Source organism: Phasianus colchicus, chromosome 8, assembly GCF_987193195.1.
Source record: "Phasianus colchicus chromosome 8, bPhaCol1.hap1.1, whole genome shotgun sequence".
NCBI classification, from domain to species: Eukaryota; Metazoa; Chordata; class Aves; order Galliformes; family Phasianidae; genus Phasianus; species Phasianus colchicus.
In genome coordinates, this window is record NC_143443.1 from 6202337 (window position 1) to 6224418 (window position 22082).

The following is a 22082-nucleotide window of genomic DNA, read 5'->3' on the forward strand; positions in this document are numbered from 1 at the left end:
AAAGGTTTGAAACCAGATTAAAAAAATATTCTACAAATCTAACACGTGAATTTATCACTTCAAAGAAAAAAAGTTTTATGGTTATTTTTATAATATACTGGTTAACTGTTATTGTGGTGCTCAGACATGAAACCCTTATAGACATCATAAAAAGCTATCTCTAAAGCAAAGATTCTTCCTGATCAAAACATACCTTTATGTAGATAAAATGATTCAAAATTGACCTTATTTTTTCCTCCTTGCAAACTGAAACTGAACTGGCTGCAGTTTAGTAGCTGGCACATTTCTGCAATGAGAAAAACATTCTGAGATTTTAGACAACTGCGTACTCAAAGCCAAGTAGCCCCTTGATTGTTTTCCATTTACTTGAACCACAAAACATAATAAACTTAGGCTGTACAGAAAGACCTGCATAATTTTGTAACCAACAGCAGAGAAGCATATTAGCTTAAATTTCATGATTTGGACACCACGAAACACACACACACACAAAAGCTAACAAAAGAACCCCTCATCCATTTTTTTTTCCCCTTTTTCAGTTGGCTTGACCCACTGAGATAAATTTATATAGATAACATCAGCAGGTAGTCAACTCGCACATGTTCAAAGAGTTACTCAACTCTGATTTGCTTTTGCTTTCACTATGAGCAGAGTAAAAAAATCAGACAAAAGAAGCTCTGGTTTTATCATTGTGCTCAACGTAAGACCAAGAGGCAGACGACTATAAGGCATCAAGGAATTCATGACTCCATTGAGCAATCAGTTGCCATTCATGACTTATTCAAGGGCTGCAGAAAAAAATTATTAAAGTATTACGATTTCCAAGTCATTACATTTTAAGACAAAACCTTAGAGTAACAAAACACATCACTAATGTGTACTAAAATAAGGTTATTTACTTAAAAATGATACATTGGACATAATCTGTGTACAGAACAAGCAATTCATGGTAAACTCAAGAAGGCACCTTTTAAAGCAGATGCTGTACAAAATACATTAGTGTGTTACATTTTTAAAGGATTATTCTACACTTCTGGCATATAACACACAAGAGTGTGACCGTTTTCCTTGCTCCACTCTTTCTTTTTTTTTATTTACATCTCTAAGTTAGCTACAATGTTATTTATTCATCTTGTATACAGTATAATACATTTTATTTTGGGATGGCATGTCAGAGCACAAATGTCAGTACATGGTGTGGGTGTTTGCAATTGCAATCAAAGGTAAAATATGCAACAATTGGATTACACTGGATTTGTTCTCAAGTTAGAAGTCATGTGTGCTCCACTTCTGCTACACCAAACAAAGCTAACACACCAGGGCTCCATAAAGCACTGCATCATACAACATTGCCAGCTGTTTTCAGACATCACTCCCTGTTCAGAACCAAGATTGTGGGCACTAGATAAAAGTCTATTGATTTCAGAGGCACTGTCAAAAAGAAAGATCAAGTAGTGTATTATCCTAATAGTTGATGGAAGATATGCTTAACTTCCCTTTTAAAAGGTCTTCTAAAGCCAAAGATGACTTTTTAACCACTTTTTAACTTGCTTCCCCAACATTTCAGGTTGTTGAAATACAATCTATGGGAATAAGGTAGACAAAATTTATGCAAATGATTCATTTTAAAAACACATTCAAATGGTCATTCAGATCAAGATCTAAAATTTCATTTGAGACTACTACGGAGGTAACAAAATACTCGTTTTACATCTCATTCGATACTTCAAGATAGACTCACCAAGAAAATAATCAGGAAAAAATGATGTATTTTGGGAAAAGTGTCCTTCCTGAGCAAAGCTCAGGAAAAACTACGTTTTGAGCAGAAATCAGAACACAAGTCTACATTTTACAATAGGAGCAATATATTTCCTGTGGAATTTGCAGGTGATTTTAACAGTAGTAATTATGCAAGTTACTAAAATTATTTGCCAAATTACTGAAATCACAAGAAATAGGTTAAATTAAAAAAAAAAAGTTTAAGAAATTCCAAGGCACATTTTTCATGCTCCCAACATGCACTCATGCATTCCACTTTTCTGATTTTTATTGATGTTTATAATTATGTGTATATATAAATCACATTCGCCAGGTTTGGGGAACTTGTTTTAGATGACAAATCCTTATAATTTGGAAACAAAAAAAAAGAGATTCCCTTGTGAATACACAAACCCAATTACCCATTCTATCCTTAAAGGCTCCCGAATTCTACAGTATTGCATAAAGCAAAAACTTAGCTTAAGAGTATGTTTCATTATGTAATAACTAATGGGCTGGCTTGGAGCTGAGATCTTTCTAAAGCTAGTATAGACGTTCTGAAAGCAGTATAGACATACTTGGGCTCCAAACAGTCATTTACTTTGCATGGAAGGTAGATACATGTTGAAGTGCTTTATGCAACCAGGCTCTTTACAAACTGGCTTTTTTAGATATCAGAGAGTCAAGGATTACTAAAAATCCAGCAGCTCCTCTTGATGACTAGGGAAAACTACATACGCATCATACGTTCCAGTATAAACCTGGTAAAAGAAGTGCTGAAAAATACAGGTTAATCTTCATGATCAAGGATTTTTGTCTCCCAAATATTGAAGATCTTGGCAGCAGTCCATTCTTGTCTTTGTCTAATGAATGCATAAATCAATTCAGGTCTTAAGAAATCTTAAGTTGTCTACCAAAGATCATCACCTTATTACTTTGTGAATGCCTATACAATAGAGAAGAAAACAGGTGGATAATTAGAAACTACAGAAATTCACTTTCTTGTTTTGCTTACACTGTCATCGATGGCTTCTTGAAGCTTGAGAAAAATTGATTTTTACAAAGTTTACAGCTTACAATGCTGTAATTGCTTCTGAAAGCAGTAACAAAAGTATTCTAAAATGGAATGGGTTATTTTAACTAAATCACCATGGTCCGAAAGTTTAAGCTAGCAGGATAGCTAGATAAACATTTCTCCTTATTGATAAAAATCCTAGAGGCAAAGCCAAAAAAAAAAGCTTTTCTTTTTTCTTTTTTGGCTCATACCAAATGTTTTTTCCGCTACCTGTGCAAAAATGATGTGCAAAGACATGATTAATAATTTCAAACGCATCATATATTTCTTGGCAGTGGACGGAGAAACCTTCTTTTAAAAAGCCCTTTTCCATGAGCACTGTGGCACAGTATCGTATCTTTTGCCATTTTCAAATAAATTAAAATCATAGCTGACACATCTATGAACTTTTCAGCCAGAGTACATATTAATACTTAAAGGCATTACTGAACAAAAGTAATGACTTTATTGTTAAAAAAAGAAATGTCCCTCAAAATAGCTAGTTATCTATAAAATATGTAGCACTATTAAATAAAGTCTGTACATCACAATAGAAAATAAAAATACTGCTATCTTTTTGCCTGACCATTTACATTATGCAAACTACAGAATTAAAATGAAAAGATAACAGGTTAGGAGGTTGTAGTTGTTCACAAATCACATTAGTTCTGCATTACACTTTTTACCAGTTGTATTTAAGGGTAATTTGAACACATATCAAAACAATCTCCATGTACATACCTTCAGACAACAGATAATCTGGCATAAATCAATCTGAAGTTTTAACATTTTCTTCAATTTTAATATTATTCCTAACTTTTTTTCTTCAAATCTCAACTATGGCATATATGTGTGTGTGCGTGAACGTATCTAACTATACACATGTACATAGGACTAATTTTTTTTTTTAATAAAGCACAAAACACACTGTATAAATAACTTCCCTTTTTAAAGTTATCTAGAACAAGATTTACAGTACAAAGTTATAGGCACTTAAATTATCAAATAGGTTCAATGGTTGCAAATACTGTGTTTTCATTCTTCCGAAGATTCATGGACTTGAAGCTTCAACTTTATGGTACTGTTTCCTGACTTAGAAGTGTCAAAGGAGTTATAATAAAAATAATTCTGCCTTACTGCAACCTCACAGAGGGGTTCTGGTTTTTAACCAACTCATCTGAATGGGAGGAAAAAAGGAGGGAACTACAGTTTCTTGTGCATGCCAACCAGTTGGCACAACAGGACCAAATACTGCAACTCGAGTTATCCGTTTTTTCTTCACAAAATATCTTTCTATGTCATTCCTCCCAAATGCAGCTGACTAGAAGTTGGAAAACCCAATGATTTACCTTTTCTCAATTCTGTAATTTTGCAACTGTCCATTAAGTGGCCCACAGACATAACCTCCTGCATTTACACCAGAGCAACACAGCTCAAAATCTTCCGCGTGTTGTGAATCTTATCTTCAATAGTTTACCTGTTCTGTTCTCCAGGTCCTAACCTTTATTGTATTCTCTAATCTCCTACTCTTGTGTCTTTAAATTAGATTGGTTCTCAAGTCTGCCAAAACTTATCTTCTGTCTAGTTTTGTCAAACAGTAAGAAAACATGCTTCTACAGCTGATTAATTCCCTCCTGTATGGAAAAAAGTTAGGAGAAGGACAGGCACCTACCAGTGAGTTCCAATAAGGAAAGGAAGGTAAAACAAAACAAAGGTCTTTTTGATAAGATTAAGTACCCTACAGTAAAAACACTAGTTGCACGTGGCACTGTGAAAAATGTACCAAATTTCATCAAATTACGGAGCCCACTCTACTGTAAGTGAGATGACTAAGGCAGTCTGTGCCTCTAAAAACATTGTTTTAAGCACTATACAGACCAGGCAGGCAGTCCTTAATTTATAAATGGTTCACATTTTAGCAGTTCTTCTTGTGATCAAAACAAGAATAGAAATAAAACTGCGACTTTTCAAGGATAACCTAATGGCAAGGATTCAATTCTGTAGCAGATCTCCGATTGTGAAGTCACAAAATAGAGCCCTGACAATAAAACTTTGTTCATTTAAATTCCAAATGGCAGCAAAATAATTCTGGCACACACAAAGGCATAAGGAACTGTTAAACTGAGTAACATCACGAACAGATTCATAACCTACAGGCTGTTTCACAAAAACTTGGTATGGATTTGGCTAAGTTTTATCAGGTAGAAGGCAAATAAAAAGCTTATATTCTCCATCTCTGTTGAATCCATATAGCTTGTTAGGCTTTCACAGAAAGCACTGTAATCGAAACATTCAATTCAGTACCCAGAGTTTTACTGGAGACTCACAAAGTATGACTGAAGTCTCAATGCAGCTAATACCAAAACAAAATGCATATTTTATCAAGGCTGTCCATATACATAGCACGTAGTGTAGAGAGTCTCTCAGTATCACAGTCAATGAAGTACTGAAAGATTTCATTAGCAGCCTGTAGAAGTGTGGCGAGAAAATACACCGAATCTCAGTTATTTCCTCTTTCCACATAGGTCTCACCCATGTTTGAGTGAAAAGTTCTAGGAGTCCAGCTTTGCTGTCCAATTTCAGTTTACTTTGTCAAATCTTTACATCTTGTGATTCCACCATCTTGGCAAGCGTCTTCTTGATCCTCAAGGCAGTGAGTCTTGAAGCAGGATTGTGAGCCCAGCATTCAGACATTAATTTTAATATTGCTCTTAAACACTGTTAAATAGGAAACAAAGGAAAAGTTTTGTAACAACAGACAGATCTGAGAGGTGTAAAATTTCAGTTATCTGTCGTGCTCAAAGTAGAAAACTCTTAAGCCCCAACCAGTAACTTACACGTTTTCAGCAAAACTGCTGATGGAGATCTTTCTCCTAAGCTCCACTACCTAGTACAACAATTGTTGAAATTAACTGAAGCATTTCCTTAGCTTCACAGATTTTTTTCCACAATTTATTGCTATAACTCAAGAATGTCAGTACATAAATGATAGTTATAAGCAGAAAAAAAAAATCCGTGCATACAACAGAGAAACTGCAGATAACTTTCTCACAGGGAATGAGTTAAGTGACAGAAGCTCTTCCTGCCATCAAAAGGCAAGGAGTGGGAATTTCTAAAAGAAATCTAAGATTTGGGGAAAAAAGGGCACGGCATATGTAGCCTTGTATATGAAATAGTGAAGCCTTATTTACTGCATTCAAGCTGTGATCCTTTAAAAACACTTTTTTGTTTATTATTTCAGGTTTATCACAGCATAAACATAATACCTTTTGAAATCAGAAACAAGTAGTAAATAATACCTATCACAATAAATACTTCACAAGATCCTATTAATAACCTTCCAGGCTAAAAAAAAAAAAAAAAAAAAGCTGAACTCTGAATATACTGCCCAAAATAAGGGCAACTAAATTGGTTCCCATTCCATAAAATACTTCATATCACAAACCAGTAGGCAATACATATTAAAACTAGTAAAACCAGTAAGGAAAAAAACACCAAACAATTGATTGGTTTTAGCTTCAGTTAAAATTCCCCCCCATATTCCATTAGCTAAGTATAAGATATCATTTGGAGCAGCACTTGTACGTTTGGATGTTATTTCAGGGTGTCTTATTCCCAGATTAGTGAAAAGTTAACATCAAAATATGGAATTCTGACTTTCTTTCAAACAGATCTTAATCCTACCATTGCTGTGCAGTTTAAAATATCAGCATGTCTGATGGCAGTCTCCATTTACAATGCCTTAATGTTTCAAAACTAAAATACCCTTCTTTACTAATGAACAAATGGAATTAATTCTTCCTTTCAGCATACTCACTTCATCGCTATTCCATCGATTAGATACTACTGGGCGCAGACGTTTGACACACACCACTTCTCTCATGTCCTCATAAGATGGATCATTTGGCACCATGTCATAGTATGGCAACTGATACTCTTCAACAATACCTGGAGATGGTTGTGAAAGATCAGACATCATTTAAGAAAAAACAACAGCAACAAAAAATCCATGTTTCTACTCCCCGATTTCCTTAACCAGGAGCAAAACCAACCAGCTTTATGCCAAATCAAACCCAACACACTATTATACAGCAATAAAAAGCCCAAAACTTCATAACAGCAATCTTTTACAAGTAAAACTCCAGTAGTTATGAATATTAAGTTTAGAAGTTATGCTAGTTCCTTTCAGTCCCCTTGATTTTAATACCTACTGTAGAATTTGGCATCCTCTATTCCAATCTATGCTTCAAAGAAACACAGAGAAAGCAAAAGTTGGAAGAACAGAAAAGAAGCCGTAATGTCACAAAGGAACAGTGAAGAGTAAAGAATGGAGGAGTCACAAGAATATCTAAAACACTGAATAATAAAAGAAATGCAATAAATTATATGAGAATACCTCAGCAATTACTTTTTAGAAGTTGCATCAACAGTACATCTGTATTCCACTACCTCTCCAAGACCCGACACTTTGCTTTTTGAGCAAGGAGAAAAAAAAAAACCTTAAGCTTCTTAATTTTAACAATCAAAAAGGTTTGTTTTAGGGTCAGTGGTTTTCAGCCTATATGCTGGACAGATTGTACTGCTTTACAAGAAGGCAAGTTTGTTGATAATAGGCTTGTTTGGTTATTCCCTTCTATTATTTTCAAGAAAAGTATGTGATGTTAAAGGGGAAAAAAGATCTTGATAGATCTAATATAGAATATATAGAATAAGTTTACCTCCTGTGACACAGCGTCGAGCCATTTCCCAAATTATCAGCCCAAAGCTGTATATGTCAGCCATGATGTATGGCTGAAAATGGTTTTTATTCAGACTTTCATCTAGGACCTCTGGAGCCATGTAACGTTTTGTTCCCACTCTAGTATTCAAGGGAACATCAACTTCGTTTGTGTCACTGTAGGAAAACATTAACAAGTCAGTTAACTGTTACAAAACATGGTATGAAATTGCATGTGTAAGGTTGCAATCACCACACCGCAAAGCTCCCATTTACAAATTGTTTTCTTTCATCTATTTCCTTCTCAATTTTACACTTAGAATATATTGTACCACTGAAAAACGTAACATGGCAAAACAATCCTGTATGGAAGTTAGTCGTTAACTGCATTGATAACAAACAAAATTAAAAACCACTGTACAAGATGCATATACTCGGCAGCAAATCAAATGAAAACTTCTTGTTTCATACAAAGGCTTATATGCTTTCTTGCATGCTCTAGTGTAGTATTTACCTCTGGCTTCACCGAGCTTGTAAAATTAAAGAGAAAAGTATTTTCAATGTTACTACTACAGTATTAATTTCACCATTCAGTTTCAACTCCTTTCACACTGTTCATATTTTCTGTGAGGTAATTTATAACAAAACTAGAGCGGTTAACGTGAAAGGTCAGTTTTGAGTAACGAACTGATTTTCTTCCTTTCCTCTAAAAAATTATTGTGACTTTCCACAAATAGGGATTTTTGTGTTCTTTTACTTTGTTCACTTGTTAGCCTGTTTTCATCTTGATGCTGACCAGCATTCCAAGGATTAATCGCATTTTAATCTCAAAACAAAGCAACAAAAAAATCCCTGAAAAAATGCAACCAAACAACTCAGTCTCTCTTCTTAAACTAGATAATGAATGAATCCAATTTTTTTTCCTATTACAGAAGATTTGCTTATCTACCTGTTAAACTTGACTGCGAGACCCAAGTCAGCAATACAGCACGTCCCATTCTTCTTTATCAAAATGTTTTTACTTTTCAGGTCCCTGTGTGCAATAGCAGGCTTGCCTTGCGTCCCATAGATTTCTGTGTGTAGATGGCACAGACCACATGCAGCAGAGTAAGCCAGTTTGAGGAGAGCCCTGTTGTCTAGTGTAGTGCACTTCAGAAAATCATATAGTGATCCATTTTCATGATAATCTGTAATCAAGTAAAGCTGCGTCCAGGATCCGGTGCCTTTAATATCTGCAGCTATAAAACCTATCAAATACATAAAACAAAGTTACAAGTTATTTGCATGTAAGTTCTTCACGCAATACATTAAGAATTCTTACAGCTTTCTTGTCTTAGACTGCATCAGAATCTTTTTTCCCCCTTTGAACACTGGTAACACAAGAGCTCAGATTTCTCTATGAGGTCCCCATTCCAGACTCCCAGCACACAGATGGCAGACGTTTCCAACCAGAAGTATAAAGAATTACTATTTTTAGAGTATTCTAGTGGTATACATTAAGAGGCAGCCACCAGATAATTTCAGACATGAAGCAACATGCTCCTCAACCCATTCACCCTAATGTAAGCTCAAACACACACCACACTGTTTCCTTACCAAGGATGTTTTCATGACGCATTAAAACAGTCTGGTAAATCTCTGTTTCTCGAAACCAACTGGCTTCTTCTGTGGTAAAAAACACTTTGACTGCAACTTTTTCACCCCTCCATTTGCCCATCCACACTTCACCATATCGTCCCTTTCCAACTTGCCTCACCATCTGGATTTGTTTGGCAATAGTGCGCTGAACCTGAAGAAAATGAAAGAAAAAGAAGGGGTGAGTGAGAAGAGTAAATTCCAGCAATGAACCAAAGGCACCTAGGGCGAGAGACTTGTCAAACCTAGGTTACTTTGGATTTTCATCTCACTGGAAAATTAGTTCCATATTTTTTTCCACAACTGTCATTTCAAACTTGTTGCTGTTTTCACAAGGGAAAAAATCAGAACAATTTCTTATTGAAATAAGATGCGTTCTATTTGATTCTAGATTATGAATCATACACTTTTCACTCTCATACAAGTATTAACTATGATGATGAATCAAAAAATGCAAACAACCATTAACCAATAAAAAGCAAATCAATTTATCAGATAGTAGACACTGAGAAAAGTGAGTTCATTCAGTTGCATACTTGTGTTATCCATTCAATGCATTTCCATCTTTTCCTATTTTGCTGATAGCAACAGATTTCCTAACAAATAACCTGCCTTTACACTTCAAGTATGAGCATCCATACTTCTTCAGTTTTTCTTTCATCTTTCACAGTAATTGCAAATTAAAAGTAATTAATGGATAAGCTAGGCATTAAGCACAAGGCCAAATTTCATAGTAAATGGACACGAGTTCACTATTGGAAATCTTGGGTTTATAATTTACCAGCAACGGTAGTCCTGAGCCACTGCCAGAGCTCTGCGACTGGTCAATGAGGTCTTTTAATGACTCCCCAGCTGGAATAAATGCTTCATCTTGTTCCAGGTCACGATTATAACAGTGTCTCTTCGCCATTGACTTACAATAATGCCTGCAAATTGTAAGAGTAGAAGAGAAGTTGAGCTTCAAAACACTTCTTCAGACTATGTAGTGAGCTAGGAAAAAAGCTATACAAGTAGTACAAATTTTCTTAAGAAAAGCAGATTTCACTATACAATTTTATCCAGAAATGCAACTTACAGAGGTTTGTTGTTGTTTTTTTCTTTTAACACAAAAAACTTGTATTATGTACAGAGGCACACCAATTTATTGTGTGTCAGGTGAAAAAATCAGCATTTTAAAAATTCAGCTTTCAGCCAACATTACCAGTATAAACCACCACTGCTTTTGGTTTACAGGAAAAGACTGAAATTTGAACCATGGCAGATGGGGCTGACACATACATTGCTGCTGAACCTGTTAGAATGATGCTAACCTCCACCTAAGAGCTGGAGAACACAGAAGCAGGCATTAAGCTGCAGTTGAGTGAGCTACCATAGCTCAGGAACTAATTTATTTTAAAATAGCAGAAAGCCAAAAAACATATCCTTGATATCCTTGTTGCTTAAGGCTTGCAGAAATGTTATGCAAAGGTAAGTCTCAGAACAAATTTAATCAACAAAATGATCAAAAATTTAAATATATAATTGACATAATCCTCTTAACTGAATGCTATTAAAAAGCTACACATGGCTTATAAAACTGTAAACAATCACTTGGTACCTAGAATAAAGGATCAAAATAATCTAAATTCCATGTTCTGAACATTTCATTTTTACATAACAATGCAAACTACTCTATTTACACTCATTTCAGAAATGAAAAATGTTACCAATAAATGAAGTGCTTTCCTTACTTGTAACAAAAGCAGCTAAATAAGATGATCATGACAATTATGCAGACTGCCATAGAAATTAAGACTGCCATCCAACGAATGCTGCCATCAAAAAGTCCATCTATTAAAAAGAACAAAAATAATTTCCAAAGCAGTTCATTAATAAAATACGTGGAGCACATATAGCTTATTTAGATTTTATCTTTTCATCTACTAAATACTTTAGAACTGCATAGTAATGACATAAACAGTGTCCCATAAAATGTCACAGCTCTAGAGATCTCGCAGACTATACAGCAAAAGTTCTTTTAGGACTTTCAAAGCACTGCATTTCATTTTCCATATTAATGCTTTAAATATCCTGTGGATGTATGCACATAAGCATGTGTAAGTGATGGAAACAAAATAAAACTTCATTTCATAGCAATAAAACAGACCTACAGGATAATTACCTAGAATTTCCTGATGTCATCTTGTTATTTATAATACTGCTGATAAATTAAGCAGGTAATAGTTTCAGTGCTGACAGATGGCAAAACACAATACTACTAATAAAAAAAATCTAGTGCATATCTTTTGCATATTATGGCATCAGAATCAACTCACACATTGTAAAAATGTATCCACAGTAACATTGTTGGATTTTTTTTTTTTTAAATCTTTATTTGTAAGGGTTTTGATCTATCATTATAGAATCTAGACATGAGAACAAACTGTATTTCTTCAAACGCAGCTACTGACTGAAATCTAATCATTCAAAACACTCATGGAATTTAATAAATAAGAAATATAGTACCTTGGGTGTCATAGGTTCTCAACAGAAGTCAGTTTTGTAGTAGGACTGGTTTACTTATAAAATAAGTGGATTAATACACCCAGGGACCCTTTTGTAAATTCTGAACTGACAACTCATTAGTTGTGGCAAATTATTATAAAGAGCCTACTTGAGAACTTCCCATCGCTACTGAACATTTCAGGAATCTATGCTGCTACCCTAATGGAAACACTTGCTAGAGATGACAACACATAATAGGAATTCATTTAAATAGAAAAACGTTAAGCAGAATCTAGGGTCCAAGATTATACACAAGAGAATAAAGAACTTATACAATTTTTAAGGTGTTCAGTATTCTTTGAAATTCATGTGGAGGTAAAAGTAGCTGGTTGACAGAAAAAGAGGGAAGTGATGAATCTCCAAGAGTATGAGATTCATCTATCCATTAACATGAGGTTAATTTATTTTAAAAAAATGAACCACACACAGAGCAATTGCAGTCCATATGCTGAGTATTTTAGGTGTAAAAAACAGATCAAAGCTATGAGGAAATGCCATATTGCTGTCATTAATCACCACCAGGTTAGATAAACAAAAAGGCCAACAAAAAGGCCCAACAAGGATCTTTTTGCTTATGCAAAAAGGCCCCAATAATAGGATGAGGGCCAATAGGTGCAAGCTGGAACATAGGAGTTTACACATAAATACAAAACAAAACTTCTTCACTGTAACAGAACACTGGAACAGGCTGCCCAGAGAGGTTGTGGGGTCTCCTTCTCTGGAGACATTGAAAACCCGCCTGGACACACTCATGTTTGAACTAATCTAGGTGTTCCTGCTCCAGCAGGGGGATGGGACTAGATGATCTTTCGTTATCACTTCCAATTCCTGGCACTTTGTGATTCTGTGAGACAGGAGAACAGTTTGAATGACAGATTACTCCAAATTTGAAAATAACTGTATTCGTGAGCCTGCAACATGCCCTCGCCACAAAGAAGGCTACCTGTATCCTCGTCTGCTTTAGGCAGAGCATTGCCAATAAGCCAAGGGAGGCGACCACTGTCCTCTGTTAAGCACTGGTCACGTTTTGAGTACAGTTTTGGGCTCCATGTACACAAGAGAGACATCACGGAGATAACAGAGAGAGTCCAGCAAAGGGCTACAAAGATGCTGAAGGGACTGGTGCACCTCTCCTGTGAAGAAAGGCTGGGGGAATTGGGACTGTTCAGTCTAGAGAAGAGAAGGCTCGGTGGAACCTTAATGTAAATGAAGGGATCAGATGATCTCATGCAGATCAAGATGTAAGTGAACAGGCTAAGAGTAAAAATATCGTGACTGTGGAGAAACAAACTTAGCTTTGAAATGTCAGAAAACTAGAAATAAAGTATGAAGAGTAATAAAGAGCCTCAAATCAAAATGACTTAAGGAAAAAAACACACTACTGCAATATTGTTATTACATTTTCTCCTTGTTTTTACCTGTTGATCAAGAAGCAAAGAACACACAACATCAGCAGCTATGTGAACACTTAGGAGCTGTTTACCTGTACTATCAAGTGGTGGTAATGTTGGCTGTAAATCCTGATTGCAGAAGTCAGTCCGACAGCACTCAATTGTCCGACGTAATTGTGCTTTTGGTGAATCCTGTTGAAGGGAAATTGGAAAAACATTCAGATTCTGAAGTGACCAGCTAGGATAAGCACTGGAAATCCTACTGATATAACTCAGCAGAAACAAAAGCTTAGGTCATTTTAACTTAAAAACATAAACAAAAAAAAATAAAAAAAAAAAACAATAGAAAGCAGTTCAACTCCACCATTTAATGCACGAGACCTTTACAGTGGTAGATAAGTACCATCTAATTTCTTTGGGTGCAAATATTATACAAGTGTATTGCTTCTTTTTCATATTACAGCACAAAAGTAAATACATGCAATTTAGCTGCCTATTTCATATACTGTAGAATTTTTAAGGTTGGCCAAGAGCAGTTAATAGATATTAAATATTACTCTTATGACAGAAAAGCCAACTGCTTTAGAAATTTCAATTGCATTCATCATGGCAGCACTATTTGTTTCAAAAACATTTTCAAAACAATATATAAAAGATGGAATAGCATGTAACCTAACCTGAAAGTAAGACACTAATACAAACATAAGAATAATTTCAGCAGGTCATCGTGATACCTCAGGTCTGATTTGCAGTAACGTTAAACATTCACCTCTGTAACTGGAGACAAGAGGGCTTACAAAAAAGATATTCTGAGTATTCAAAACAGAGATAGCATTTTCGCAGAAATAAAATAGATAAAAAATTTTAAAAAGCATAATACAGCTGGTAATTATCTCTATTAGCTTTGTTTAACATAAGGAATGTGACAAAGGAAAAAGAAAAATGCAGTTGCTCAGCTAACACTATATTCCCACCTTCTAAACAAATCCCTGCTCTATTAGCTGCATTTTCAGTTCCTATTTCTATAATAGGAACTGAAATCTCTATATTTCTATAGATAAGGAGTTCTATAGGCATCGCTCCATTTAAACACAGCAGTTCAAATTGAAAGCAAGTTATATGCAACTAATTATAAATAACCTCTCTGAAAAGGAAAAAAGTTAGATATCTAACAGAAGAACACAGACATTTGCTAAACTGTGTGCATGCTCATCTAACTTTAATGGAACTCTTGTAACCCGTGGATATAGATGCTTAAGGTTAGTGCTCTCCTGTCAAATGAACTGAAGAAAACAAGAAGTTACGAATTCAGACAATCAAGAAATCCCAAACTATAACAAGCTCCCTGATTAATTAGTTTTACTATAAAGTTGCTTCTTCAACTAAAGAAACAGCAGACAGAAGTAAAAGGTTGTCGTCCTCTGTTCATTTTGTCACTGAATTGGAACTACTTGCAGGGAACCCTAAAAAGCCTGGATTTTACTCCAATCTTTGCTCAAAAACCATGAAGAATCCCATTCTCCTCAGTGGAACAGCAACATGTAAAACTTTATGACTGCAGTCAAATTACAGAGATTTACATTACTTATGCAGTTTCCCTAAATAAACAAAAAATTGGAAATGGATATTTCCAATTTTAACAGTGTCTCCTTTTTACCTTGCACTGGAAGTCTGAACCTTCATACTTCATGCAGCCAGAAGCAAGCGTTGGTTCCCCATGTTCATCTTCTTCAATGATAGCAAAGCAATGCCCATTAGTTCTGGAATAAACAGATTAGATGTGTTTTACCAACCTGTTTGCTGTCCGGTATGCAGCATTAGATGACTACGAACTAATTAAGCATTGCAGTTTCTAAAACAAAAATAATTATCTGTAGTAGTGGTTACCATACAGTTTCAGATCACCATTCCTTCTTACCTCTCCCAGTATTTTGAAATAAAACGCTGTTTTATTTCAAAGGGAAATTTCCTCTCAAATTTCTGCTTTTACACTCCAATTTCCCCCAACTAGTTTTTTTTTTTTTTAATCAATCATGCAGACAGTTGTTCAGAAACAACTGAAGAGTGTGGATGTGCAGAGATGAGACCAAGCAGGCTCACTGGTTTACAGATTTATAGGTTAAAAAGAAAACCCAAATAACAAAACCCCCAAATTCCCTTGTTTGTTATGTGAAGCTCCCTTAATGAAACAAACTTTTAAAGTTTCCACACAAACAGTTTCCAAAATGTAACTCTGAGCAGAACACTCACAACCAGTTTCTGAATAGGACTGTTTAAATTAAGGTAAAGAAATGAACAGTGCTATTTCGAAATAATTGTTTTATTGCCATTAGTCACTTCAGATGGAAAAAAAAAAATGAATAGCTATACTGACTTTATACAGTAGAGGGCGATAAAAAGCAAAAGAAAAGCAGGAAGGGAATTTAGAGAGAAAAAAAATCTGAGTGATCTATGAACATTTTCTAGCTGCAGAACTACGTTTGTAAAATACTATGTGAATTTAAAATATTATGTGAATGTTTCAAAATGCATTATCAAGCTTGGATCCATAAAAGCTACATTATTTGCCAAGCAACAGCATTAGAGGCTTTTAATATTGTAAATAGTCAAATTAGATTAGAAAGCGTAATCTATTATCTACCTTTAGATCAGTTCTTAAGGAAGAGTTTCCACGTTTCTTTAAACATGGAAAGGTGAATGAAATAACAGAAGACAAGAAGTAAGGAACATTTAAAGAAATAAAAGTAAAACCATCTTAAGGGGGCATACAATCAATGATCCTTATAAGATACCTGTGCCTATCCAAGTTAAAGCTACCCAGCTGCTCAAAGACTTTTTTTGAAGCCCGTGTTACCCTCACTCATCTCTACACCTTAAAATATAACATGAAAAATACTCAGTAAATGGACACGTAACACAAACTCCTCTTTTTTTTTTTTTTAACTGAAAAAATTTGACAATAACAGGCATATAGTCAAAACAGAAGGTTTAGAATTTCGTTATCTAATGTTCACCCAATTCTAAAATGCTACAGGTCACTTAAAAACTCAGTTTTTCCAGGCAGTTGCTGGGGCAAAATGACTGGTTGCAAATGGTTCTAGTGAAAGCAGCATTGTTTATATACAGATGGCTGTGGATTTTAACTCACAGCTTTTCACAGTACTGCTGAATTACAACCAAATCACCTGACAGAGCCTAATTAACACACTAGAGATACTTCATGCTTTCATGAGCAAATGCCTCCTCAAAGAGCCCATTTTGTCCCGTGTACAATACTTACATGCAAGTGTTATTAATAGCATCATCTGGACAATGTCCTGAGCAGTAGCACTTGAGAAATGGCAAGGTGTCTTCTGGAGCGAGTGTTACCCCATTTCCTTGTTTCTTTTGGTCAGGATTTGTCTTCATTCCTGTGCCATGGAGCATGCTGTCTAGATTTTGTCCTGGACATTTAAACAATAAAAATAAAAGCATATGGATTTTCTGCAACTCTGAGAACTGGTTAGGAACTTTAGAGAAAAATTTGCTACAACAGAAAGCTTTTATTATCAAATAACTGCATTATACAAGATATTAGAACTACCCTGAGAATGACACAACTTTGAGTTAAACATTCTATTCTAAAAATATCTAGCTCATATTTTGTTTCTTAGCAGCAAATCTACCAGCCACAATCAATATAAACAGGATATTTCTCCTTTTTGAGGTGGGGCAGAAAAGTAGTGATGCAAGGCTGGTAAAGATTTTCTGAAGAAAGCCTTTCTCATTCCTGTGCTCAGAAAGCCAAGAGGCTGGCTGCTGGGTAACCACAACAGCATAATTTTATGCATGACCAAACACACTTAATATGCAATTTTGTAATTCTCTGAACTGAAGTCATTTTTTTATGGATTCACGGTCTCATAGAAGAGCATTAATAACTCCAGAATCTCTTGGGTTTTTTTGATCTCTGCATGCATTAGTACTTCAAAACAGAGCTAAGGTAAATCTTGTTTGCAAATTAGATTTCCATAAATGACATGAACATTCTCACAAATGAGCTTTCAGAGAACAAAAATAGGGCTAAATAATGTTCCCAAGTAGCCTTCAGTTGCTCAGCATTAGTAGACTTGAGCATCATCTACTCTACTTTATGTTATTAAAGTGCTTTTCTGAAAGTAGGAATTCATAAGAAAAACATCATCTGTCTTCTGAGGAAGAACATCCAGAAAAAAAAATCTGGAACTGCCTCATTTGGAATATGCTTCGTGACCACTATGAGAGATGATCTTCATCTGTTTCCTTCAGCTCTACTGCATGCATCACCACCATGAAAAAAACTTCTTCCAAGAGTTGCCCAACACTATTCTTGGTATTTTAAGTCCTCAAAGCGTGAGTCAAACAAAATCAGGAGACTTGTGAACAGACTCACCTGCACTGACCAAATTCACAGCCAATCTCTGTGAGATGCTTACTGTGCGATAGAAAAGAGCAGCCAGTTCAGACTCATGGAAGCTTTTAAAAAATCAGTTACAATTCAGCAAGTGCAAGTACATCAGTACCTCTCAAAAAGGTCTGTCACAATGAACACTTTCAATGTATGTAGGAATAAAACATTTTGGAGGAAGCTCATAGTTTCATAACAGATTCTTGAGGCTTCTTGTTGAACTCAGAATCACAGAATCACAGAATTGCCAGGGTTGGAAGGGACCTCAAGGATCATGAATCTCCAACCCCCCTGCCACATGCAGGGCCACCACCATTCCACCTAATGCTAGACCAGACCTCCCAGGGCCCCATCCAATCTGGCTTTGAACACCTCCAGGGACGGGGCATCCACAACCTCCCTGGGCAGCCTGTTCCAGTACCTCACCACTCTCTCCGTAAAGAATTTCCCCCTGACATCCAACCTAAATCTCCCTTCCCTCAGCTTAAAACCATTTCCCCTTGTCCTGCTGTCACTCACCCTTTCAAAGAGTTGATTCCCCTCCTCTTTGTAGGCTAGACCTCTAGAACTCCTAGACCACTAGCTGTAGAGTAATGAAGACGTTACTCTAAAGTTGCAGCATGGCTGACAGATGTGCAGAGAAGATTGATAAAACTTGTGCAGCTATCACTTTCTGCACATCAATCAGCCAAATGTGTGTATAAATATTTGTGAAATTTGACTTTAAACAAACAAAAAAAGCCGCAGACTTACAGATTTCCTTTTCTAAATACAGTAGGGAGTGCAGCCCCAATTCATCTATTTCACTGTAAGTCAATCTTCTTCAGATACAATTAAGAGTACATCCCCATTTTACCTAAAAACTCACATCACTTAGCCATGTTTTATTTGAAACACAGTTTTCAACAGTACTTCAGTAACATCCAATGCACACCACGTTTACCTGTACAACAGGTATTTCAGATTTAATCAAAAGGAATTACCCACATCTGTCTTTTCTCTTTTTCTACAGTTTCTACCCCAGCAAAAACTGTAAGTTCATTTTAATACCATGCTGCAGATGTTATACAACACTGTTTTCACTTCTGAGAAATCCTGACCAGCTCAGAGAAATTGTAATTTTACTTACTATTAACTTGAAGGAAAAGCTACTGCATAAATACAAATATTATTTTTCCTTCTTATTTTGTTCAACTACCAAGATATATTTCCTTAATTTAGGAACTAAATAGTTAATATTGTAAAACCCCTTATATCTTCAGGGAAATTCCACATGTTTGAAATCTGAATACTTTACAACCTACATCTCACAGATACTCATCCATCTTCCTACTCTGCACATTAAATGCATTTTTTCCATTTGTTACAAGATACCAAGCCCCTTAACGTAGGGCTACTCCCAGCTCTTACAAGAATAAACACAATATGATACTGCAATTTGTAATACGTTCAGGCTAACATAATCCATATAATTCCCCAGAACTTTTTGACAGAAATATCTATAAATTACTGAAGGACAGTTTTCATTTCCCCTGCCAGGGTAAAGGTGCCATCTAAATTTTAAGCCCTGTCTGGCATTTTTCAAGCAGTATTATTTTTCCTCAACTAATGCTGCAGGAAGACTAGTGTATACCAGTCTTTCATAGTTAAAAAATAAAATACATTTTTCCTCTTAATTCTTTAGGGATGATTTACATAGCAAGATTTGTGAGAAGCGAGAAATGTCACTCCCATTTACAAGAAAGGGAGGAAGGAGGACTCGGTGAACTACAGGCTGGTGAGCTTTACTTCTAGAAAGATCATGGAGCAGATCCTCCTGAAAGACGTGTCAAGGCACAGAAAGGATGAGCGGGTGATCCAAGACAGCCAGCATGGCTTCACCTAGGGAACGCCGTTCCTGATCCATCTAGTGGCTTTCTATGATGGAGTGATGGCAACAGAAGGTAACTGATGTCATCTACCTGGATTTCTGCATGGCCTTTGACATGGTCACCCCACAACATCCTGATCTCTAAACTGGAGGGAAATAGATTTGATGGGTGGACTATTCAGTAGATAAGGAACTGGTTGGAAGGTCGCAGCCAGAGCCAAATGTCCGTGCTGGTGAGCTCAAACATTCTCACACAACCACAAAGAAGCTAATGAAACTTCAAGCCAACAGTTTATCATTTCCTCCATACCATCACCACATTGCCTCATATGTTCTGTGTTTATTTCAACCAAAATTATGCCTGTGATTTCGTATTCAACTATATCCTCTCTACCTCCACAAATCAAGCTGTAATGCTAGAATTAGTATCTACAGAACTCAGAGAATCATAGAGCAATTTGGGTTGGAAGGGACATTTAAGATCATCTAGTTCCAACTCCCCTGCTATAGGCAGGGACATCAGCCTCTAGATCACGTTGCTCAAAGTCACATCCCACCTGGCTTTGAATGCTTCCAGGGAGGGGGCATTCATAACCTCACTGGGCAATCCAGTGTCTCACCACTCTCACAGTAAAGAATTTCTTCCTAATATCTAGTCTCAATCTACTGTCTTCCTCTTTATAACCATTTCCCCTCATCCTGTTGCTACCTCCCCTTATAAGAAGTTCCACCCCATCTTTCATGTAGGCCCCCTTCAAGTACTGGAAGCCTGCTATATCGTCTCCTTGGAGCCTTCTCTTCTCCAGGCAGAAGACCCCCAGCTCTCTCAGCCTGTCCTTGTACAGGAGGTGCTCCAGCCCTCTGATAATCTTTGTGACCATTCTCTGGACCTACTCCAACAACTCCATATCCTTCCTGTGTTGGAGGCTCCAGAACTGGACACAGTACGCCAGGTGGGGTCTCACGAGAGCAGAGCAGAGGGGCAAAATCACCTCCCTTGACCTGCTGGTCACGCTTCTCTTGATGCAACCCAGGATATGGTTGGTCTTCTGGGCTGCAAGCGCACACTGCTGGCTCACGTTGAATCTTTCATCAGTTGACACTGCCAAATCCTTCTCCTCAGGGCTGCTCTCTGCCCTGACCCAGATGTCGGACCTTCCCTTTAGTCTTGTTGAATATGATGAGGTTGGCATGGGCCCACCTCCCAAGCCTGTCCAGGTCCCTCTGGATCAGCATCTCTTCCCTCTGGTGTGTCAACTGCACCAGTCAGCTTGGTGTCACCTGCAAACTTGCACTTGATCCCACTGTCCATGCTGCCTAGAAAGATGTTAAATAGCACTACTCCCAACACCACTTGTCACCGATCTCCACTTGGACATCAAGCCACTGACCACAACTCTCTGAGTGCAACCATCCAGCCATTTCCTAATCCAGAGAGTGGTCCATCCATCAAATCCATTTTCCTCCATTTTGGTGACCAGAACATCATGCGGACCAGTGTCCAATGCTTTGCACAAGTCTGGGTAGTCCACTCAAGTTGTTCAGAAGTTTTCTGTTGAATTCATAATAGTATCACTTTCCTCTGGTTTATACTGACATTATACATGAAAACAATTTCATTCCAAAATAAATTATCCTTAAAAGGGATTTATCCTAACAGAACTACAGTACTCTAAATACCTCTTATGTTAGATAGGTCTTCCTTAAAAAAAAAAAAAAAAAAAAAAAAAAAGATTCTACAGCCAAGGCCTGTCACCATTCTACTGATGAGAAGTTTCCAAGATGTACTGTATACAAACCTTGGTATAACTGGTACAGATTGAACAAAATAACAGCACTTCCCATTAAAAACACAGTAACACAGAAAATTAGCGTTATGGGTACAAATAAAATATCTTCAATACTTCTATGAGCTCTGCATTCTGGTATTTTCAACATTTAAGTCTCTATAGAGCTGCTTTTTTTATTATTTTTTTTTTTTTAATATATCAAGCCTGTGGTCTTTGAAGGCCAGGCACACTATAGGCAGCTCCACCTAGCAGAACTGGTTCCTTAAAAAACAAACAATGACAACAAAACAAATAAAAACAACAAAAAAAATCACAGCAAGTTCCCAGACTGCTTGTTTTGAACTGCCACCCTCTGGCTGCCATACGAGGTATGCCACACAGTTTAACACAGCCTCTCGTCCTTTCCTTCCCCAGAACAGAATACTCTCTGTTCATGTACATTAAAAACAAGAGATAAAGAAAAGAGGATTTTACTTCTAATTTACTTTGAAAATTTAAGAAAAAAAACCACTCACTACATTATAGCTTACATTAAGCATACTTTTGAAGAACAAAGTTATAAATCTAATTTCTTCATAATCCACTGAAATAACTTAATCAGAAGAAATATTTACCAATAATTTAACAAGTTTTAATTACCAGTAATTTAACAAGTTTGTTGCGAATGTTTTAAAGATATATGGAACCATGAGTTGGGAAGAACACAGGTAAACAAAATTACGATGCTTCTAAGCAATAAATCAGACTCTGAAAAATTAAGTTCCTTCTGCAGATTTTAGAATATATGTATTTTTTTCAGGTTAGTTACTGAACTTAAACACAAAACATGAAATTCATAAAGCGTGTTCAAATTCTATAAACTATTTTCAACACAATAATTTGCAATCATAGAATGGC

At 36.3% G+C, this 22082-nt stretch overlaps 1 protein-coding gene across 2 annotated transcripts in view; it reads right to left on the bottom strand.

The window, feature by feature from the left end:
- Positions 1–106: 106 nt before the first annotated feature.
- BMPR1A (bone morphogenetic protein receptor type 1A) overlaps positions 107–22082 on the bottom strand; it is an 81212-nt gene continuing 59236 nt past the window's right edge. For both annotated transcript variants that reach the window (XM_031602458.2, XM_031602457.2), the window contains 10 exons: positions 16380–16542; positions 14757–14859; positions 13192–13291; positions 10895–10994; positions 9946–10090; positions 9126–9318; positions 8479–8776; positions 7531–7706; positions 6630–6760; positions 107–5530 (listed from right to left, as the gene is read on the bottom strand). In XM_031602458.2, coding sequence (XP_031458318.1) covers positions 5405–5530; positions 6630–6760; positions 7531–7706; positions 8479–8776; positions 9126–9318; positions 9946–10090; positions 10895–10994; positions 13192–13291; positions 14757–14859; positions 16380–16542 — 1535 coding nt within the window. In that variant the 3' untranslated portion in view covers positions 107–5404. The remainder of the gene's footprint in view (positions 5531–6629; positions 6761–7530; positions 7707–8478; positions 8777–9125; positions 9319–9945; positions 10091–10894; positions 10995–13191; positions 13292–14756; positions 14860–16379; positions 16543–22082) is intronic.